At 44.2% G+C, this 18,668-nt stretch overlaps 1 protein-coding gene across 3 annotated transcripts; it reads left to right on the top strand.

Annotated features, from left to right (window-relative positions):
- Positions 1-10,546: 10,546 nt before the first annotated feature.
- Positions 10,547-18,413, top strand: HAUS4 (HAUS augmin like complex subunit 4). 3 transcript variants are annotated; one of them, XM_059913851.1, is made up of 10 exons: positions 10,547-10,724; positions 12,403-12,487; positions 13,963-14,105; positions 14,196-14,327; positions 14,668-14,802; positions 15,951-16,047; positions 16,944-17,089; positions 17,233-17,363; positions 17,725-17,793; positions 17,945-18,413. In XM_059913851.1, the coding sequence occupies exons 2-10, from the start codon at positions 12,433-12,435 to the stop codon at positions 18,126-18,128; spliced, it is 1,092 nt and encodes a 363-aa protein (XP_059769834.1). In that variant the 5' UTR covers positions 10,547-10,724; positions 12,403-12,432; the 3' UTR covers positions 18,129-18,413. The 3 variants fall into 3 exon arrangements, with proteins under 3 accessions (XP_059769834.1, XP_059769833.1, XP_059769835.1); XM_059913850.1 differs by lacking the exon at positions 10,547-10,724 and adding an exon at positions 11,406-11,904 and having other exon boundaries at positions 13,970-14,105; XM_059913852.1 differs by lacking the exon at positions 10,547-10,724 and adding an exon at positions 11,410-11,904.
- The last annotated feature ends 255 nt before the right edge of the window (positions 18,414-18,668 follow it).

Here is an 18,668-nt window from a genome sequence, read left to right as displayed (position 1 = left end):
TCTGAGGCCAGTCAAGAAAAGGAAGGCACTCTGTAGCCCTGGCAGAAGAGTCCTCTAGGGAGGGCCCCAAGGGCCAGAGACCAAAGATCAAGACATTCCAAGTGGATTGTGGAGGTGGAGCCCTCCAGTTGCCATGATGTGGGTGACTGGCCTTTCCAGGTGTGCAGCCTGTGCTGTAGCACATAACAGGCACACACACAGGCGGGTTCCAGTATTTTCTAAAGGTCTGATTCTAGTCTGTATCTCTAGTATACATTTGTGTGCACACGGGCACACACACACACACTCTCTCTCTCTCTCTCTCTCTCTCTCGTCAGGGGACTCTTACACTTGGTTCATTAGTAGTAGTTCAGCTCTCCAGACCTGCTGCCTCACAGAGGAAACCAGAGTTATATCCACCACAGCTCCCAAACTGTGAGGTTCCAGGAGCCAGAGAGACAAAACACTTTCACTTGGTTCTGATCAGTTTGGCTAGATCTCTTAAAACCAATCCACTAACAACTTGTTTACTTAAAGTTCACTTGATGACCAGTTTACCAAAAGCTGAGTTCCCTTTTGGATATTTTTATAGCCATTTAGTTGTTCTGTTCTTTTTTGTCACGCTTGGGTATTTCAAGGATTTATATCTTTTCATCTAAGAGTACCCCTGAGTTATCAGCAGCATAAATTTATCAAATTTGCAGCACTTTGTAAATGATGAGATTGCTTCCTACCTTTATGGATATCTTTTTCTGTTACCTACTTTTCAAACTTTTTTTTTTAAAGTTTCCAGCAATAAATAGAATTGGTACAGACATTTTGTGTATCATTTTTTGTGTTTCTTAATCCAATATTCTTTTCCAAATTAGACGCTTTGAAAACTGTAACAGAGCTCAATATGATTTTGATGCCTTGGTCTGTCTACTACATTCCTGCTGTTAAAAGGCCAATAGAGTCTCAAATAAACAGGCATGTGGCATACTCAGTTGACTAACAAAGGTGTACAGACAACAGCAATGAAAAGTGAAAGGGTGAATCTGCGAAATCTTTTTGAAATGCTGCAGATTTGATAAATACTTATTTGAAACTGTCTCTAGGTGAATTGGTTTTAGGCAAATTAGTCTGATAACCTTTGATCCTTAGTCTTTATTCTCCACCACTTAGAGTTTCATATTGGAAATGACTCTTGAGAACAGAAATTCCACATTTAGGGATGATTCTAAGATGACTTTGCCAGCCAACCTGGGAATTGCATAAAAGAGGCCTCTGATGGGCTTCCCTGGTGGCGCAGTGGTTGGGAATCTGCCTGCTAATGCACGGGACACGGGTTCGAGCCCTGGTCTGGGAAGATCCCACATGCCGCGGAGCAACTAGGCCCGTGAGCCACAACTACTGAGCCTGCGCGTCTGGAGCTTGTGCTCCGCAACAAGAGAGGCCGCGATAGTGAGAGGCCCGCGCACCGCGATGAAGAGTGGCCCCCGCTTGCCGCAACTAGAGAAAGCCCTCGCACAGAAACGAAGACCCAACACAGCCAAAAATTAATTAATTAATGGATTAAAAAAAAAAAAAAAAGAGGCCTCTGAGTGAAAGTAAGAGATCAGATTCACACCATGGAGTGCCAGAGCGGAGGAAATGTACTTTTTTTTGGGGGCAGGGTAATGTTCTGAAACAAAATAACGTGTTCTACAGCTGGGATTGCTTCTTCTGAACTATTGTTATTAAATAAGTGAATACAAAGGCTCTGTGACTGGGAAAATCTCTCACCAGGCTGCTCCAGGTCTGGGAAATGCAGAAAAGCACTTGTAGCCTTACATCCATCCCTTCAGTTTTTTTACTCTTGGGGGTCTTGTCCACTCTGTCACTCTGACCCTTTGTTTCTTACTGTGGTTTTGGCCTCCCTCTGCCACTGACTGGCTGATTCCTTTCTAGGTCTGTGCTCATCTGTCCTAACCCTGAGGGGTCCCCAAGACTCTGTCCTTGCCACTGGGGCTACTTTCTCCTTCCTGAGGAAAAACAAGTGCTAATATCTGATGAAGACGGGCCCAGGGAAGGCAGGCCATGGCATAGGAGAAGACCCAGCTGCTGCATGGCATCGCTGGCAAGTTCCAAGTGTACCCCACATCTCAAGAGCTTCCCTTCTTCCTGTTCACGGGGAGATTGCTCATCCTTAGCAGTTCTACTTACTATTTCCCGTTGGTATTGAAAGATTCATGGGATGCTGCCAAGGATACAGCAACAGGTGGACCTTGTTTGGCCAATTTGCCACCTGATTTTCATCAACAGCCAATAGGCCTGAGACGGCGAAAGGGGAAATGGAAGAATTATGGATCCGTTTTGTTTCTCTTTAGATGAGAGTCACGGACAGGGGTCAGGCTTTCACAGCAGACTTGAGCTATTTGCTCTGGCCAGCCCTGTTTGCTACAGGCCCGAATGGGGTTTGTGAATAAGTCGGCTGGTGCGGGTTCTCTGCCTTACTTCTTAGAGACTCGACTGCTTCCCCTTCCCCCTGGAGCTCTCAAGGCCACGGAAATGGTAAGACTCCATTTATAATCAGGCTGGAGACCATCCTCAGTCAAGAAGGACATAAGAGAAAGCTGTTTCAGGGCACAGAAAGCCATTTGGATGAGGTCCCTGAGACTGTACCTAGATGGAAGGGAATAAAAAGGGGGGAATAAAAAGAGACTAACAGGACTGCGAGAAAAGGATTGGGAAGAAGCAGTGAGTTGAAGCATTTTTATTTCTTTTTTTTTCTTTTTTAGAAGGACCCATACCCCAGAGCTGGCCTAGGGGCATTCAGAACCCTAAAGGCAGGACTCCACAAGAAGGGCAAGGGTCTAACCAGTCTCAATCCTCTCCATCCTCTCCTCCCTTGCAGCAAGGAAGACCTAAGGCTGGGCCTCTGCTGTGTCAATTGCTTGTGGAGGGCCCTGTTGTCCACGCTTGGCCCTCGTTGGGAAGGAGGTCCTAAGGTTTGACCTTGGAAATCTGAGCAGACTATTCCTGGCACATATAGATTAGACTGGTCTAACTGTGATGGTCGGGAAGTCGTCAGAGGCAAATTCTGTCCACTGTGGGTATTATTTCAGCTACTATCCTCTTAGAAAGGATAGTATTGACCCATGTGAAGGGAGCAGGGAGAGGTGGGTTAGGAGGAACATCTACTAAAAGGTACTGGTTAGGCGTGTACCCTAGAGAGTTACAGCCAAGCGAGGTGTGCGTTTAGAGATATCCCCGTCACCTCATTTTACTGAATGAAGAAATAGAAACTCTGAGTGATGATGGGACTTACCCAAGGTCACACAGCTGGAAAATGACTTTCCAACTTCTGAAGACTAATAAAGAGCTTATTTCCCCTCTTCCCTCCCCACTACCCCCACCCAGGGACTCCCAGGGCATCAGTAAACTGTAAATGAGACAAGTGCTTCACTATGACAGATAATTAGGGCAAGTTTTAGTGGGAAAGCCAGGGAACACAAGAGATAATAATGAAAACTTTTGGTTCTTATTAGTGCTTTTTTGTTAATTAGGATTAGCAATCACCATAGTACCTTTAAGAGCACATTAGGGGAAACAAAGGAAATATACTGCAGGGGAGTCCCTGTCCTTGAGGAGGCCACAGTCCAGCCAGGGAGATAAATACACACATAAAATGCGGTGAGAAGATTACAAGCAACATGTCAACAAATGCAAAGAAATTGAGTGTTACAAACGAGACCTAATGCGCAGGGTACAGGTGATGAAACAGTGATGAAACAGTCTGGCTTAGAGTGTAGATCAGAAGGTGGCAGCCCACTGGCTAAATCCTGTCCCCAGATGCATCGAGTTTGGCCCACCGGGAGTTATTTTCTATAGTACTAACTTGAACCCTAGTTGAAGAAGGAAAAAATGCCAGCTAATAGATGTAGAAAGAATGACAGAATTGGGAAAATGGCATTTTGTGAACTTTGATAAAACTATTGATCCTAGCAAAGATTATTAATTGGTGTTAAAAACCATAGGTGAAATCATTGGTAGACAACTGCACATTCATACAGCGCCAAGTAACACTGTCAGTTTACAAACTTGAGGACAAAAATGTAACTGTATATTGGAGGGATCAGACTGTCATCACTCATTTCCTGGAAACAGTCTTGGTATCACTTACCAGTAGGCCAGTTCTGGTATGAGGCAAATACATAACCCAACCTAGCATATATTCTAGCTGCTCCCTACCCCAAAAGAAGTATTAGATATAACTTACAGTTTACAGGAAATATTTGGGATAGAGAAACGAACTAATGGACACTAGGAGGAAGCAACTGGACAAATCTAGGGGGTGAAGCATTCTGCAGGGCAACTGGCCAGCTCTCTTCAGCAAGTCAGTATGATTTTTTTTTTAAAGCCAAAACTGCTATGAAAGAGACTTAAGGTATACAATAATAATCCAATGCATGGTCCTGGATTCCCTGTTAGTTTAAACAAATTGCTACAAAAGATGTTTGTGGTCAACTGGAAATGTTTTAATATGAACAGGGAATTAGATGGGGTGAAAATTTACTGAAATGGAAAGGTCAAAATCATTAATAAAATACCAGTTCCAAAACCATAATCATTTTGCTTTTAAAATGTCTATATATTTATGAATAAAAAAGATCTGAAAGGATATGCACTAAGGTGTTAACAGTGGTGTTCTCTGAGTGGTGGGAATATGTTCTGTTGTTGTTGGCCTACATTTTCCGTTTTTATACGATGCATGTGTACTTCCTCTGTAATAATAATAAGCTATTATGAATAACTGGTTGCCAACATTTACAATTCAGGAGATTTCATATAAAAATCTGGATATTATATACAAAGAGCTGGGTTACTAAGGTTTTTTGAATAATCAGAAGATGTGTCACCCCGGGCTTCCATTGCCACATGGCAGCAACTGGTCAGAACTGAGTGATGGCTGCTCCTTTGCTTGACGTATTCTCTCCTTAGTTTGTCACAGTCTCCACCACTCTTTGGTCTGTGCCCGTCAGACATTAATTACCTGCCTGGCTCCCATAGACTTTTTTTTTTTTTTATAAATTTATTTATTAATTTATTTATTTTTGGCTGCGTTGGGTCTTCGTTGCTGTGCGCGGGCTTTCTCTAGTTGCGGCGCGCCGGGGCTGCTCTTTGTTGCAGTGTGCAGGCTTCTCATTGCTGTGGCTTCTCTTGTTGTGGAGCACGGGCTCTAGGCACACGGGCTTCAGTAGTTGTGGCACGTGGGCTCAGTAGTTGTGGCTCGCGGGCTCTAGAGCGCAGGCTCAGTAGTTGTGGTGCACGGTCTTAGTTGCTCCGCAGCATGTGGGATCTTCCCGGACCAGGGCTTGAACCCGTGACCCCTGCATTGGCAGGCGGATTCTCAACCACTGCGCCACCAGGGAAGCCCTCCCATAGACTTGTGAGTCAGTAACCCTTGATTTGGATGATCAAGGGCTCCCCATCCATAGAGTCTCCCATTATTAATCATTTGAAAATACCGATAAATTAGTTTTGAAATGCTGCCCAAGAAAAGCATGCATTCCAGAAATATCTGTGCCTGGGTTTTTATACAGCAACCCAGTCATGGGAAACCCAGATGTAACACTTAATCTACTTAGCTACCATGGTTGAATACTATAAATTAGTTTGGCAAAATTTCTCTTTGGTAAATGGAATATAGAAAGTGTACTAAATTGCTAACTTCCTCAAGGTTTTGCTTTTTTTTTTTTTTTTTTTTTTGCATAACACCTTAATCATAGGAAGCGTTTCAATATTTACAGTGTATGTTCTTCCCAAGCATGAAACTCCAAATGCCCTTTGGTAGGTCTATTTCTCCCACTGGCTCTGACACAATTTTTAAAGGAGAAAATCTCTTCCATATGCAGCTCAGTATGAGACAGTGTCATTGTCAGTTTAAAGCCCAGGGAAATACTTTATCAGCCTGGTACGTGTTTGCGCATTACAGCACCACACTCGGTCGGTTATAACAAGAACTGAACACGTTGTGCTTCATGTCTAGCTTTTCAAAATGATATGAATCTTCTTCTGAATCAATTTCCTTTAACTGTTTCATATCCCTGTGTTAAAAATGGTTTCAATCTGTCCCATTTTTTGAGCCAAACTTCTCAGCTTTTCTTTGAGATCCAAAATTTCCTATCAGGCCTTGTTTATATCCTAGCTCACAACAGCTTCTCAGTAAAACCAGGCTCATTCCAGTTTGTATAACAAGTTTCCATGAACAGTCAGGCCACCCTTGAAGCCACAGCGCTGGGTTTGAAAGCCCCTTGAAAGGGTTAAGCGTTTGCAAAAGTGGCACATTATGAACATTTGTTCTAAAATTTTCATTTGATGTCATAGGTTGATTACATATTTTCTTTATCCACCTGTTTTCTCCTTAAATCATGTACTTACAATGGGCATGAAATTTTCTAGCTTAATCATCAATAGTTGTGGCTCTGAATAACTTCATTTTCCAGTGAACACCCTTGAAAATAATTCTGAAATCTCTTGACTGCCTGTAATAATTTTTATTCCTGAAACTAGCTTCTGAGTCCATAATACCATAATATATTCCTGCTACTTGTCTTCAGGTACTTTCAAAGTGGTATGGCTTTGTTTGTTTGTTTGTTAATTTTTATTTATTTATTTTTGTATTTTGGTCACGCTGCATGGCATGTGGGACGGTTCCCCAACCAGGGATCGAACCCGGGCCTCCACAGTGAAACCACTGAATCCTAACCACTAGGCCACCAGGGAATTCCCCAAAGTGGTATCGCTTTAAAAAATTTTTTTTCTAGACAATTGCTTAGTTAAGCATGGTTCCATAATTCAATGGCTATTTTAATGTCCTAGCTTTGAAACGGGTTATATAAGCCCAAATTTTCAGTGGGAGAAAATATTCTACTCAAAACTTTCCATTAGTTTGGTAAGTAGAATCCTAAATGCTCACCCGAAATCTCTATCTTTGGAGCAGCGTTTTGTTTCCTGGCTAGGGTATGGGAGGCAGAGTCCCTGCAATATTCTCAGCAAATCTCCATTCTTCTCTGCAATTCTAAACAATGCAGCAAAGGAATGGCCCAAGTCTGAAAGGCTAAGTAGACTTTTTCTCAGACTCCCATTTACATTTATTATTGTTAAAACATATGTGAATATGTTTTTGAATATTTTTTTGAATACTCAGTCAAGAGCAATGTCTTCAAGAAGGTAGAGCTAGATTGTGAACAGGAGTTATGCCTAATTTATCTTTCTCCACCTCCCCCCTAACACCCCCTCCTCCACCAGAGTCTAGCTCAGGAATACTTGAGCATGTTCATGGCTTTATCATTAAAGAACATTTAAGAAGTGAGCGATTGTATTGTGCATATGGTATAGCAGAAGGTGAGATGAACAACAGTGATGAAGAGACAGGCCTATAAAGGCCAAGCATCCCACGGAACAAACAAAACTATATAAGGTATTAGCACTGTGGGGTGGTCAAAAATTCATCCTTTCAACAAATAAGTGCGTCTGTATGCCAAGCACTGAGATAGGTACCTTGGGGTCATGGAGGAAGCACCTCCTTAAATACAAACCCCCCAAAATTAAGGTTTTAAAGAGGATTCTGTAGCACTTCTCAATAATAAAAACATGAACTGAAAAAAAATGAATTATTGAGAGTAGCAACAACATGGATAAAACTCAAAATTCACTATGCTGAGTAAAATAAGCCAGACAAAAAAGAGTACATCTTTATTTGATTCCATTTATATAAAATTCTAGAAAGTGCAAACTAATCCACAGTGACAGAAAGCAGATCAGTGGTTGCAAGGGGCCCGAGAGAGGAATTACAAAGGGGCACAAGTAATCACTTAGGGAATGATGCCTATGTTCACAATGTTGATTGCGGTGATGGTTTCACAGAAGTATAGTTATGTCAAAACTTAATGAGCAGTACACTTTAAATATTGGATGCCAAAATACCTCAATAAAGCTGTTTTTTAAAAAATCCAGAGCAAAGAGATAGAGAGGGAGGGAGGGATGGGGAGAGAGAAAGAGAATGAATTCTAGGGCCTCTCTTGCAATTCTTTCTTGCTCAAGGACACCAGATGGTGTCAATTGTAAGATCCTTTTTCGGTATTCTGCTGCAGTCTTAGCTGCCAGGATGGTCTATAGGCTCAACTTTCTCGTCTTAAGTAGAAGTGGCCTGTGAAGTCTTTCACTTCACCTGGTCTGGTCTCCTCTTGGACCCAGAATGCAGCTTGGACTCCTTGTCTCTGCCTCCACTTGCTGGGAAGTTTCCTCCATTCGAAATGATCCAAATTTCCTCTCCTTTCAGGCCCAGCTAAGAGAAGATTTATTTCAGTCTTCCCTATCCATTCCTGCAGAAAGAGTTCTGTACCTTCTTCAAGTTTCTCTGGTATTTATAATCTAAACTGCTCTTTTGACACCTTTTTGCTGCCATGTACTGTTTGCTTTTCATATGTATGTTTTATCTTCTGAACTTAGATTATGAACTTCTTCAGGGCAGGGACTGAGTCCTATTTATCTTTGTGTCTCTCCCAAGGCACTTAATAAGTGCTTAATAAGTGTCAGTTGTAAAACACCTCACTTTGATAGTCTTTCCAAAGCATTATCTCAGCCATTATCTCATTTGATCATTACATCAACACTGTGAGATTGGAGGAGCTAGAAATATGTTAGTTCTTCCTTTTGACAGATAAGGAACCGGAAACCCAAGGTCACACAGTTTGTTAGAGACAGAGATGGAACAGATAATTGCATGTGAAGGTTTGATCCAATTCAAGGCTTCCCAAGGCTCTCCCCTCTGCCCTCCTACCTTAAGACAGGCCTCTGTACCCTTCACCTCCTCATTTCCCCAGTACTTTAGAGCTGCTTAGCCAAAGCTTTGTAGTACCATTTTAGAAAATTTGGCAACTATGAGACATGAAATTTCAGTAGATTTCTGATCAGCTCTGAGTCACCAAAGCACGCTTGCTATTTTGTTCCAAGTGCTGTTTGTTAGGGACATTATGCCTGGTATTTAATGACGCTGCACTACAGAACTGAGGAAGCATAAATGATCTTTAAAAGCCTTAGAAAATGACAGCACTTTAACATTAAGCATGAAAGGTGGAAGTTGACAAGATGACCAGGGGTAAAAAATTTCTGCACTGGATCACCCTATTTCCCTATGTATTGCTAACAGAATTCTCTAGTTGGTACCAAAAGAAAAGGTTAAACTCTGCCACCCAGCACATCTAGCCCTGAGATTCTTTTCCCTCTACCCCAGACTATCTGCTTCTCTGATGCAAGAGATTTCATAACCTTGGTGCAATTTACTTAACATCAAATATTTTAAAAATAATTCACCTAATTCCAGTCGACTTTGAAAAAAGGGTGGGTGAGGGTTAAGACAGAGAGAGGTGGGGAGACCCCCCTGAGAGGAGCAATGACCTTTGGTCAAAGTCCATAGCCAGCCAGAGGTCAAGGCCAGAGAGGAAGTCAGGGGAATTGTCCTCCTCCTCCCACCACTGTCTTCCCTCCCTCCCACCTCCTGCTGGGATCCCCCATTGGCTGATACCAGTCAGGGAATATGGGAACCCTGAAGTCCTGAGGTAGTCCTTACCTTCTACATAGGTTGAAGAACAGAAGGTGGATCTGGGGGGCAAATGTAAGACATCCAGCTCACTGGTCTAGGGGTGGGCAGGTGACCCAACCTGGCAATAAGACATATGGGAAAGTCTGCTGGGTGGTTCTGGGAAAGATTTTCTTCCCTGACTGTTACAGGAAGAAGGCTCTTCCCCTTCCTTCTTGCTTGGGATGCTGTTGAGAGGATGTACTCCTTGAACTTCTGAAGCCACCTTTTGACCACGAGGGGACTGCGAAGAGAATTGCAAACAACCTTGATACCAGGGAGCTGCTAAGAAGTCTTAGGACCCCCAGCGCCAGACTTCTGGTTAAGCAAACAATAAATGTCCACATAGTCTAAAAACAGAAGACAGGGGTTTTAGTGACGGATGAGAGGTAAAGGAGAGGGCAGAGGAGGAGCCTGGGGGAGGAAGTTGGATGGGAAGCCCACCCAAGGGGCAGGGCTGGGAGCGCCTGACCAAGGAGACTTGCAGACAGGGTCGGGGTGGGCGGCAGGTCTGGGAAGGTTCAGAGGGCCCTTGGGTCAGGTTTACACTCTGCAAGCCGCGACCTTGAGCAAGCCACATAACCTCTTTGCGCTTTAGTCTTCCCCTCTGTAAAATGGGTATGATAGTGACTTCCTCGCAGGACACTGTAAGAACTAAACGGGGCGGGGCAAGGCAAGTAAAACGCTTGGCGTAGTCTGACTCATCGTGGGCCCTCAGGAGAAGCTGGCAATTACTACCATCTTCTCAACGTTTGCCCTCAACATGGGGGAAGGTACCCAGGAGAAAGGGCAAAGAAGCCTGCCTACGACGTCTCCCTTTCCCAGCCCGGATTCCGAACACCCAGTCTTCCAGCCGTTGGGGTCTAAGGGCGCGAGCGAGGCGGGGGGCGGAGCCTGCGTTCCCGCCTCGAGCGGGGCCCCGCCCCCTACCACTGCCTCCAGTGCGCTTTCGGCCTTTTCCCCTCCCCCGACCTCCCCGCGCGGTCCTCCGGGGCCTAGCTTCCCGCAGCCCCTGCGCCCGGCCCGAGGGAGAGCTTCCGGAGCCCGGGCGCGGCCGGGGGTCGGGTGTTGCCGCCGCCGGCCTGCCCGCCCCAGCCCCCTCGGCACCGCCTCGGGAGCTTCAGCTGCCCACGCTGTGCAGGTTTGCTCCGGAGGGTCGGCGGGCGGCGCTGCGGGGAGGAGGAGCGCTGGGAGGGTCAAGCTGGCCAGTCCCCGGTATCCGGTCGCCGAGACCGCCCTCGGCCTTGGGAATCCTTGACTGCCCGGACGGAAGGAAAGTAGGCGCTGGAGAGCCCGCTCCGCATTTTGATTCATCTCGGGCCCTGTAAGGGTCACATCTTGTGAAAATACCTGTAAAATCAATTTAACGTTCAGTGCAGCGTGTAAAGACAGCTCTAAGAATTTAAAAGACGCCTGAGTCAGAACATTTAAATGCTTCGGTCCTTGTATCACCGTTTTAACACGTCTGAGTGCAAAGGGTGGAGAATCGAGCCTGATTGCCGCCACCGTTCACGCCCTGTAGCACTTTAAAAGGGTAAAGGAAAGCACCCTAAAAAACCCCAAGTGGGCACTTCCCCTAGGGAGGGAAGAACAGCTGACTTTTTTGAAATTTGGATTGGTCCTCATTTCCGTGGGCGAAGTTTCCCTGCAAAATTTGTTTGCAGGCTTAGATCCGTGATAAACAGAATGCTAAAACACTGAGCTTAACTAAGTAGTGGCTTTTGTTGACAAGTCGATTGTGTTATTAATTCTTAATGTCTCATCCAAGGCAGGAATCGTTATCTCAGTTTTGCAGGTGGGAAAAAGTTTGGCACAAAAAAGCAATTCCTTTAAATTCGCACAGAAGCAACGGCTGAGCCGCAAATTAAGTCTTAGCATTCTGATACCTCAGCTACGTCCCCCTCTAGACCATGTTACAACACAAATGAGTAGTTACTTTGATGTTACTCATAAAACCAGGGAGTAAACCAAATGTTCTGTGAACATGAAGTGTTAAATCATAGTAACCTATGTCTGTTCTGCTTTGGGAGGCTCAGCTTCCCTTTGGAGTTTGATACTTTGCAGAGAGGAGGGGGTGGAGCAAAGAAAGAAAAAAATGGGAAGTCATGTCAAGGGAAAAATTTTGTCCCCACAGAGTCCAAACTGTGCCCATCTTTACTGCCCTTTTGTGTTGATGTCATTCTTTTCAGTGTACTCCGTGTTCTGGCAAAACACCGACGGCTCACGTCGTCCTCCCGGCCTCAGACGCATTAATACACCTTTGAGTTCCTCTTCTGGCCCTGACCTCCCTGTCAGTCTTCTTGTCATGCTCTTTCCTCCAGGTGCTCTTTACTAACGCTGTTATGTGAAAACCAGTTGTTTTTGTTCAAGTGCGGAATGATTCGTCACTCCTGAAGGATGTTTCTAGAGTTAATGATCAAAAACTACCAACAGATCTCAGATGAAAGGACAAGTTAAAGAAGCACGCGAAACTATTGTGGAATTTGATAGCTGAGTTATTTGACTGGAGAAAAAAGCAGACCTGGATTTTTTTCCCCCTTTTCCCAGTTCACTCATAACTAGAAAGCAGCAGCTCAGTTTTAACCTTAGACATAATGGTGGGGGGAGGGGGCCATCCTCCCGTTTGGACTAGTGAATTGGAAAGTTTTCTTTCCCAAGGAGGCTCCTTTTCAGACAGGACCCAGGATGTGTGACATAGTCCCCGCCCTGTAAGAGGTGTTTCTCCTCCCCTGCTTGTAGATGACAGAAATTTGAACCCAAGGTAGTTGTCTCTCTCTGGAGCAGCCAAACCAGTTTATCTTTTTGTTTCTTTTACTCAGTTGGACAGATAAGAATCACAAGAAAAGCAGATGGCATCCGGGGATTTCTGCTCATCTGGAGAAGGGATGGAAATACTCCAACAAGGTAAGGGTAGCCATTTGCAAGAGGTTTGAGGACTTATCCACAGAGGTCTTATCTAGGGTCTTGTCTTCTGTAATAAAAAGGGGGAATTTCCTGGTGGTCCAGTGGTTAGGATTCGGCGCTTTCACTGCCATGGCCTGGGTTCATCCCCTGGTTGGGGAACGGAGATGCCATGCGACGTTGCCAAAAAAATAAAAAAAGGATTTATAATGTTCACCAGTATGGTTTCTCGCACAGAAGCCTAACTTTCTAGGGAAACTAGAATACTTGAAGATTCTTAAACACTCTCTTATTGGCAGACAGATTATACTGACTCCTGTTCGGTACCTGCTAGTGCAGTAGACTAAAATTTCAAGATGCTCCCATGCTGAGTTAGCAAGCATATCCTGAAGATGAGGGTGGCCAGTGAACTTTTGAAAGCTACCTTCCTACCTGTGTCTTGAATTTTCTCATATCTTGTCCTCCAAAATCTCAGATCCTTCCATATCTTGAATTCTTTGCATATCTCAAATCCTTTCTTGAATCCTTCAAAAACTTGAATCTTCTGTATTTTGACCATTTCCATAGTGATCTTTCAATGCCTTGGGGGAAAAAAAAGAGAGATTTCTTGTTCTCTAAAAGGACTCTGGTATGATGGTCCAAAGAATGAAAATGTAAGTGTTTGGTAAGTGGGAGTAAAACAGAAGACCTCAGCAGAAAGCACGTGGGAAAAGAGATGGAAAAAAAGCCCTTTGAGCATATGGACTAAGCAGTGGATCCTGACTTCTTGCACTTTTTCTCATGCATATGCTGTTCTGCATCCACATGGGTTACTCAGTCTATTTACAATAAGGAGAATTTGGTTAGTTAAATTTTTTATTTACTGTTAAGAATATACCTTCTCTCAGTCTTGCTTATGCGACTAGAGATCACATACAAAGAGGGAACTTTACATGTGTTTTTTTTTTTTCCTTCCTCAAGAGCTCTAGGTATTCTGTGTGAATGAGGCATTTTAGGTACTGTGGTATACCAACGAGTCCCTTATTCTTGATTCTCTTTGTCTAATATTTTCCAACTGCATTTCCATTTTCTAAGATCTTAGTTTTTTTAAGACTCATTCCCTAATTCTTGATTAATGTCCTTGTATATAATATAAATACTTGTTACTTTGAGTATTGCCTCTAGTTTATTTGTGGATTTTTTTCTTTCTTTCTTTCTTTTTTTGGCCACGCCACAGGGCTTGTGGGATCTTAGTTCCTTGACCAGGGATTGAACCCTGGACCCTCGGCAGTGAAAGCACAGGGTCCTTACCACTGGACCGCCAGGGAATTCCCTATTTTTTGATTTTCTTAAAATTTTCATTCGATTTAGAAAACTTCCCTACCAAAAACCTAGGGGTTTTTTGGAATTGAGTATTAAGCTAAGAGTTATGCTCAGTTATATAAATTGAGTCCATACTGTCTTTGCTTTTTGGTCCCTATGGGGGACATCCCTTTAAGTGTGCAGCAAACAGCTCCCTCCTTGTAACCTGAGTGAAGAGGACCTATTACAGAACCCACACTTCAGCAAACTGCTGCTGAGTCTCTCACAACACATGGACGAGAGTGGCTTAAGCCTCACACTGGCAAAGGAGCAGGCTCAGGTAAGGGCCCTGGGAGAAGGGCTAATAGGGAGGAAGGAAATATCTTCTGAGAAAGAGGGGTTCCTACCTGGGATTTTTTTGTTTTTTTAGGCGTGGAAGGAAGTTCGATTGCATAAGACAACGTGGTTAAGGTCTGAAATTTTACAGAGAGTCATTCAAGAGCTGCTTGTGGACTACTATGTGAAGAGTCAAGACAGAAATTTAACTTCTGAGGACAAAAAGGTGAGGCAGGAGAGATGAAGTAGGCGTTGGTACCCGCTGTAGGAATGACCAGGCCAGCTATGGCTTCAACTGATTCTATGATCTGGGGGAAATAGGAGCTTTGAGTAATGGTTATCAAGAAAGAAAGGGACTGTAGTTATGGGGGAGAGGTGGGTGTGTTGTCAGGGTTTTGAAAAGAAAGATTGACAGGAGAAAGTACTGGCAGCTGGGAAGTTATCCGAAGGGGATGACACGTTTGAGGACTTTGAAGATGTGTGAAAAACTGGTTTGTGAGGATGGAGGAGGTGGAGGGGGAGAAGTTTTATAGTAACTTCTTTTTGTTTTTTATTCTCTCTCTCAGTTTCATGAGACCCTGGAACAGCGGCTGCTCGTGACTGAGCTGACACAGCTCTTAGGTCCCAGCCAGGAGAGGGAGGTGCCCCCACTGCTTGGGCTGGAGAAGGTGGACCTTCTGGAGCTCATGCCACCCTCAGAGGTTGGCGGGGAGCAGATATTGGGACCAAAGAAGAGAAATGGCTTAATTTCTCCCATATATTTAAACATTTTTTGGTTAAGCTTTATTGTTTCTATAAAAATGAAACATGTTCGTGGTGGTCAAACTCTAGTAAATAAGAAAGACATTACAAGGAAGAAAGTAAAAGCTGAAATACTAAACCTAGAAATAAATGCAGTATTATTATATACAGCTTGACATAAATAGTATTATACCTTCCATACCTGTATAGAGAGTATAATCTGTTTTCACAATATATTTTGGACTTTTTTCAAGTATATGATTATTTTCAGGTAAATATATTACTTTTCAAATAACTGTAAATAAGATGATACCTCCTAAAGCACTCTTTTTTTTTTTTTTATTGAAGTGTAGTTGATTTACAGTATTGTGTTAGTTTCAGGTGTACAGCAAAGTGATTCCGTTATATGTATATTTATATCTATTCTTTTTCAGATTCTTTTCCCTTATAGGTTATTATAAAATATTGAGTAGAGTTCCCTGTGCTATACAGTAGGTCCTTGTTGGTTATCTATTTTGTATATAGTAGTGTGTATATTGTTAATCCCAACCTCCTAATTTATCCCTCCCACCTTCCTAAAGCACTCTCAGCAGTGTCCAGGCACATAGTTAGTGCTCAGAGTCCTTATTATATCATCAGTTTAAATTCCAGATAGGATTCCATTGTATGGATGTAGCATAATTTGCTTAACCTTATTGATGGATATTAATTTAAGGTTATTTCCACATTTTTGCTGGTAGAAACCACACTGATAGGAACATGCTAGTTCATATGAGTCTTTGTATGATTACTTTCCGAGTGTTAGTGCTTGAAGTGGGATCACCAGGTCACAGGCTACACACATAGAACACACTGGTACATATTGCCAAACTGCTGTCCAGAGAGGAGCTCCCAGTGCACCTAGGTCCCCACATTTTCATCAGCATGGGATCTTGACAGTCACTGTATTCTTTGCTAATTTGATAGGTCAAAAATTAATCTCCCTGATGTCTCTTGATGCACTTTCTTTGGTTATCACTGAGATTGTTAATCATCACATATTCATTGACTGGATCTTTCTAGTTCCAACAGTCTGTCTGCATCTCTCTTTTCACTTCTGTGGCTGTAGGATTTTGTGTGGATGAGAGCCCGGCTCCTGCTTGAAGTGGAGGAGCAGCTCAAGAAGAAATGTTTCACTCTGCTCTGCTACCACAATCCCAGTTCAGGTGCGTGCTGGCTGTGTTCTGTTCATGGCTGGCCTTCAGGGCTCCTGGTCTTCTCTTTTGAGAATAATGTGTTTGAATTTTAGATTTGGGACAGAAGCTGAGAAGCGTTGGAAATGTTTACTTGTTTGTTTCCTTGCTGGTAGAATAAAAGCAAGAAATTTTGTACGGACTTCTTTTATTCAGCAAGGTGGCAGCATCCTCTTGCTGCAGGGAAGGATAGTTTGTTCTTAAGAGAATCAGAATGAAATAGGGAGTAAAGTTCAGGTTAATGGGAGTTGACCTTTTCCTTATTTCTATGATTTAAGAGTTAAGGGCCAGGGCTTCCCTGGTGGCGCGGTGGTTAAGAATCCACCTGCCAATGCAGGGGACACGGGTTTGAGCCCTGGTCCGGGAAGGTCCCACATGCCGTGGAGCAACTAAGCCCGCGCCCCACAACTACCGAGCCTGTGCTCTAGAACCCGTGCGCCACGACTACTGAAGCCCGCGTGCCTAGAGCCCATGCTCCGCAACAGGAGAGGCCACCGCAATGAAGAGTAGCCCCCGCTCCCCGCAACTAGAGAAAGCCCACGCACAGCAACGAAGACCCAATGCGGCCAAAAATAATAAATAAATAAAATAAATAAATTAAAAAAAAAAAAAGACCCAACACAGCCAAAAATAAATAAATTATTTTTTAAAAAAGATTAATAAAAAAGAATTAAGGGCCAAATCTGGAATTCAAAGTAAGAATGGAGAGAACTTGATGAGAACTGGGCTGTTTTTACCAGGCCATCAGAAGAAAAGCTGGAGGAAGACAGAATTTGTAGGGTTAGATATCGGATAGGGGCACTGAAACATGGCCTTCAAAGGGCAGGAGCAATTAGGGTTTTCCTATCCAGCGCTCTGTCTCTGCCCAGATTCAGACAGTGAAACCCTGAAGGCGGCAAAGGTATGGAACCTTGCAGAGGTCCTGGTGGGTGAGAAGCAGCAGTGCCAGGATGCCAGGAGCCAGCAGAAGGAGCAGGTGGTGCTCCTGGAGAAGAAGAGTGCCACCTACTCCCAGGTTTGGCAGGGCGGTGGGATGGCCTCCTTTCATTTTTACCCTGACCCCAGGGGCCCCTCTGGGGAAGCCAGGGATTTCTGATCTGCTTTCTTTTCTACTCTCTTTCGTGGCCGCCCTCTTGCTCCTGCCTCCCGGGTGCTCAGGTGCTTCTCCGCTGCCTGGCCTTGCTGCAGAGGCTTCTTCAGGAGCACCGGCTGAAGACTCAGTCTGAGCTGGACCGTATCAATGCCCAGTACCTGGAGATCAAGTGCAGCGCCATGATCCTTAAGCTGCGGTGAGCTGTGACCGCCGCGGATCTGAGGGACTCCATCTCATACACCACCCCCTCCAACCCTCGCCCTCATCTCTTTCGTCTCCATCATGCCTGGCACCCTGTGGGTGTTCAGTAAATGTCACATAGCAGTATTAGCCTTTGGATTACTCTAAAGCTGTCAACATTCTTGGGTCTTTTATTTTAAAGCCCTCTGAAATAGGTGGTTTATTGTGAGCTAAATTGCTCAGGAATTTGGAATGACCTTGTTTATCCTGTTACTGCTCAACACAGGACCTTGACCATTGGCAGGTCCTGTGTCCCATTCCTAAGTCTGCTGCTGTCAGGGATCCTCAGCTTGACATTTCTTTCTTCCCTCGGTCAGGATGGAAGAGCTAAAGATTTTGTCTGACACTTACACTGATGAGAAAGTGGAAGTTCATCGTCTCATTAGGTGAGAACCCCCAAGAGCCTGACGCAGCTATTCAGAGCTTGTCCCCATACCCTCCACCCTCCAGACTCATTCATTTTAGTGCCTTCTCATTCTCGTGTACTTTCTGAGGAACCAGATCCTTATATTGTATCTTCTGTGCCTGGGCTTTTAGGGACCGTTTGGAGGGGGCCATTCACCTACAAGAGCAGGACATGGAGAAGTCCCGGCAGGTCCTGAACACCTATGAGGTCCTCGGGGAGGAGTTTGACAGGCTGGTGAAAGAGTATACCCAACTCAAGCAGGCAACTGAGAACAAGCGCTGGGCCCTCCAGGAGTTCAGCAAGGCCTGCCGCTGAGTGTGGGCGGGGCCAGGAGGCTCAGCTTCTGCATAGGGGCTGCCTCCTCCTCTTCCTGCTGAAAGGGCCACCACCACCTGAGCCCACCTTCACTCAAGGGAGCGTGGGGACACTTGCTCAAAACACTGCAGTCCTTTAGGCACCCTCCTGGTTTTTCTTCCTTGTTTACAATGAGAGTCTCTTCTAGCAAATGTAACAGATTTGTATAATTTTCTGTACAGCTATTTGTCAGTGCCAGCCCTGTATCGTACTTGATTATCTCCTGAATAAAGTGATAATGTTGTATCTGAGGATTTTAGTCATTTTCCTTTGGGCAAAGATAAAAAAAGAATATCAAAGGCTATATGGAAAAAAAAAAAAGGCTATATGGATAAGGAGGGAAACTGAGTGGATCCAAATAGAGATGGATCCGTAATGCTTACTCAAAGGGGGGAGGTTGAAGGGCCAGCCCACCCACGTGGAGTCTTTTTTTTTTTTTTTTTTTTTTTATTTATTTATTTTTGGCTGTGTTGGGTCTTCCTTGCTGTGCTCGGTCTTTCT

This window comes from Balaenoptera ricei, chromosome 2, assembly GCF_028023285.1.
Source record: "Balaenoptera ricei isolate mBalRic1 chromosome 2, mBalRic1.hap2, whole genome shotgun sequence".
NCBI classification, from domain to species: Eukaryota; Metazoa; Chordata; class Mammalia; order Artiodactyla; family Balaenopteridae; genus Balaenoptera; species Balaenoptera ricei.
Note: the sequence above shows the minus strand (reverse complement) of the source record. Positions and strands in the feature narration are given on the sequence as shown.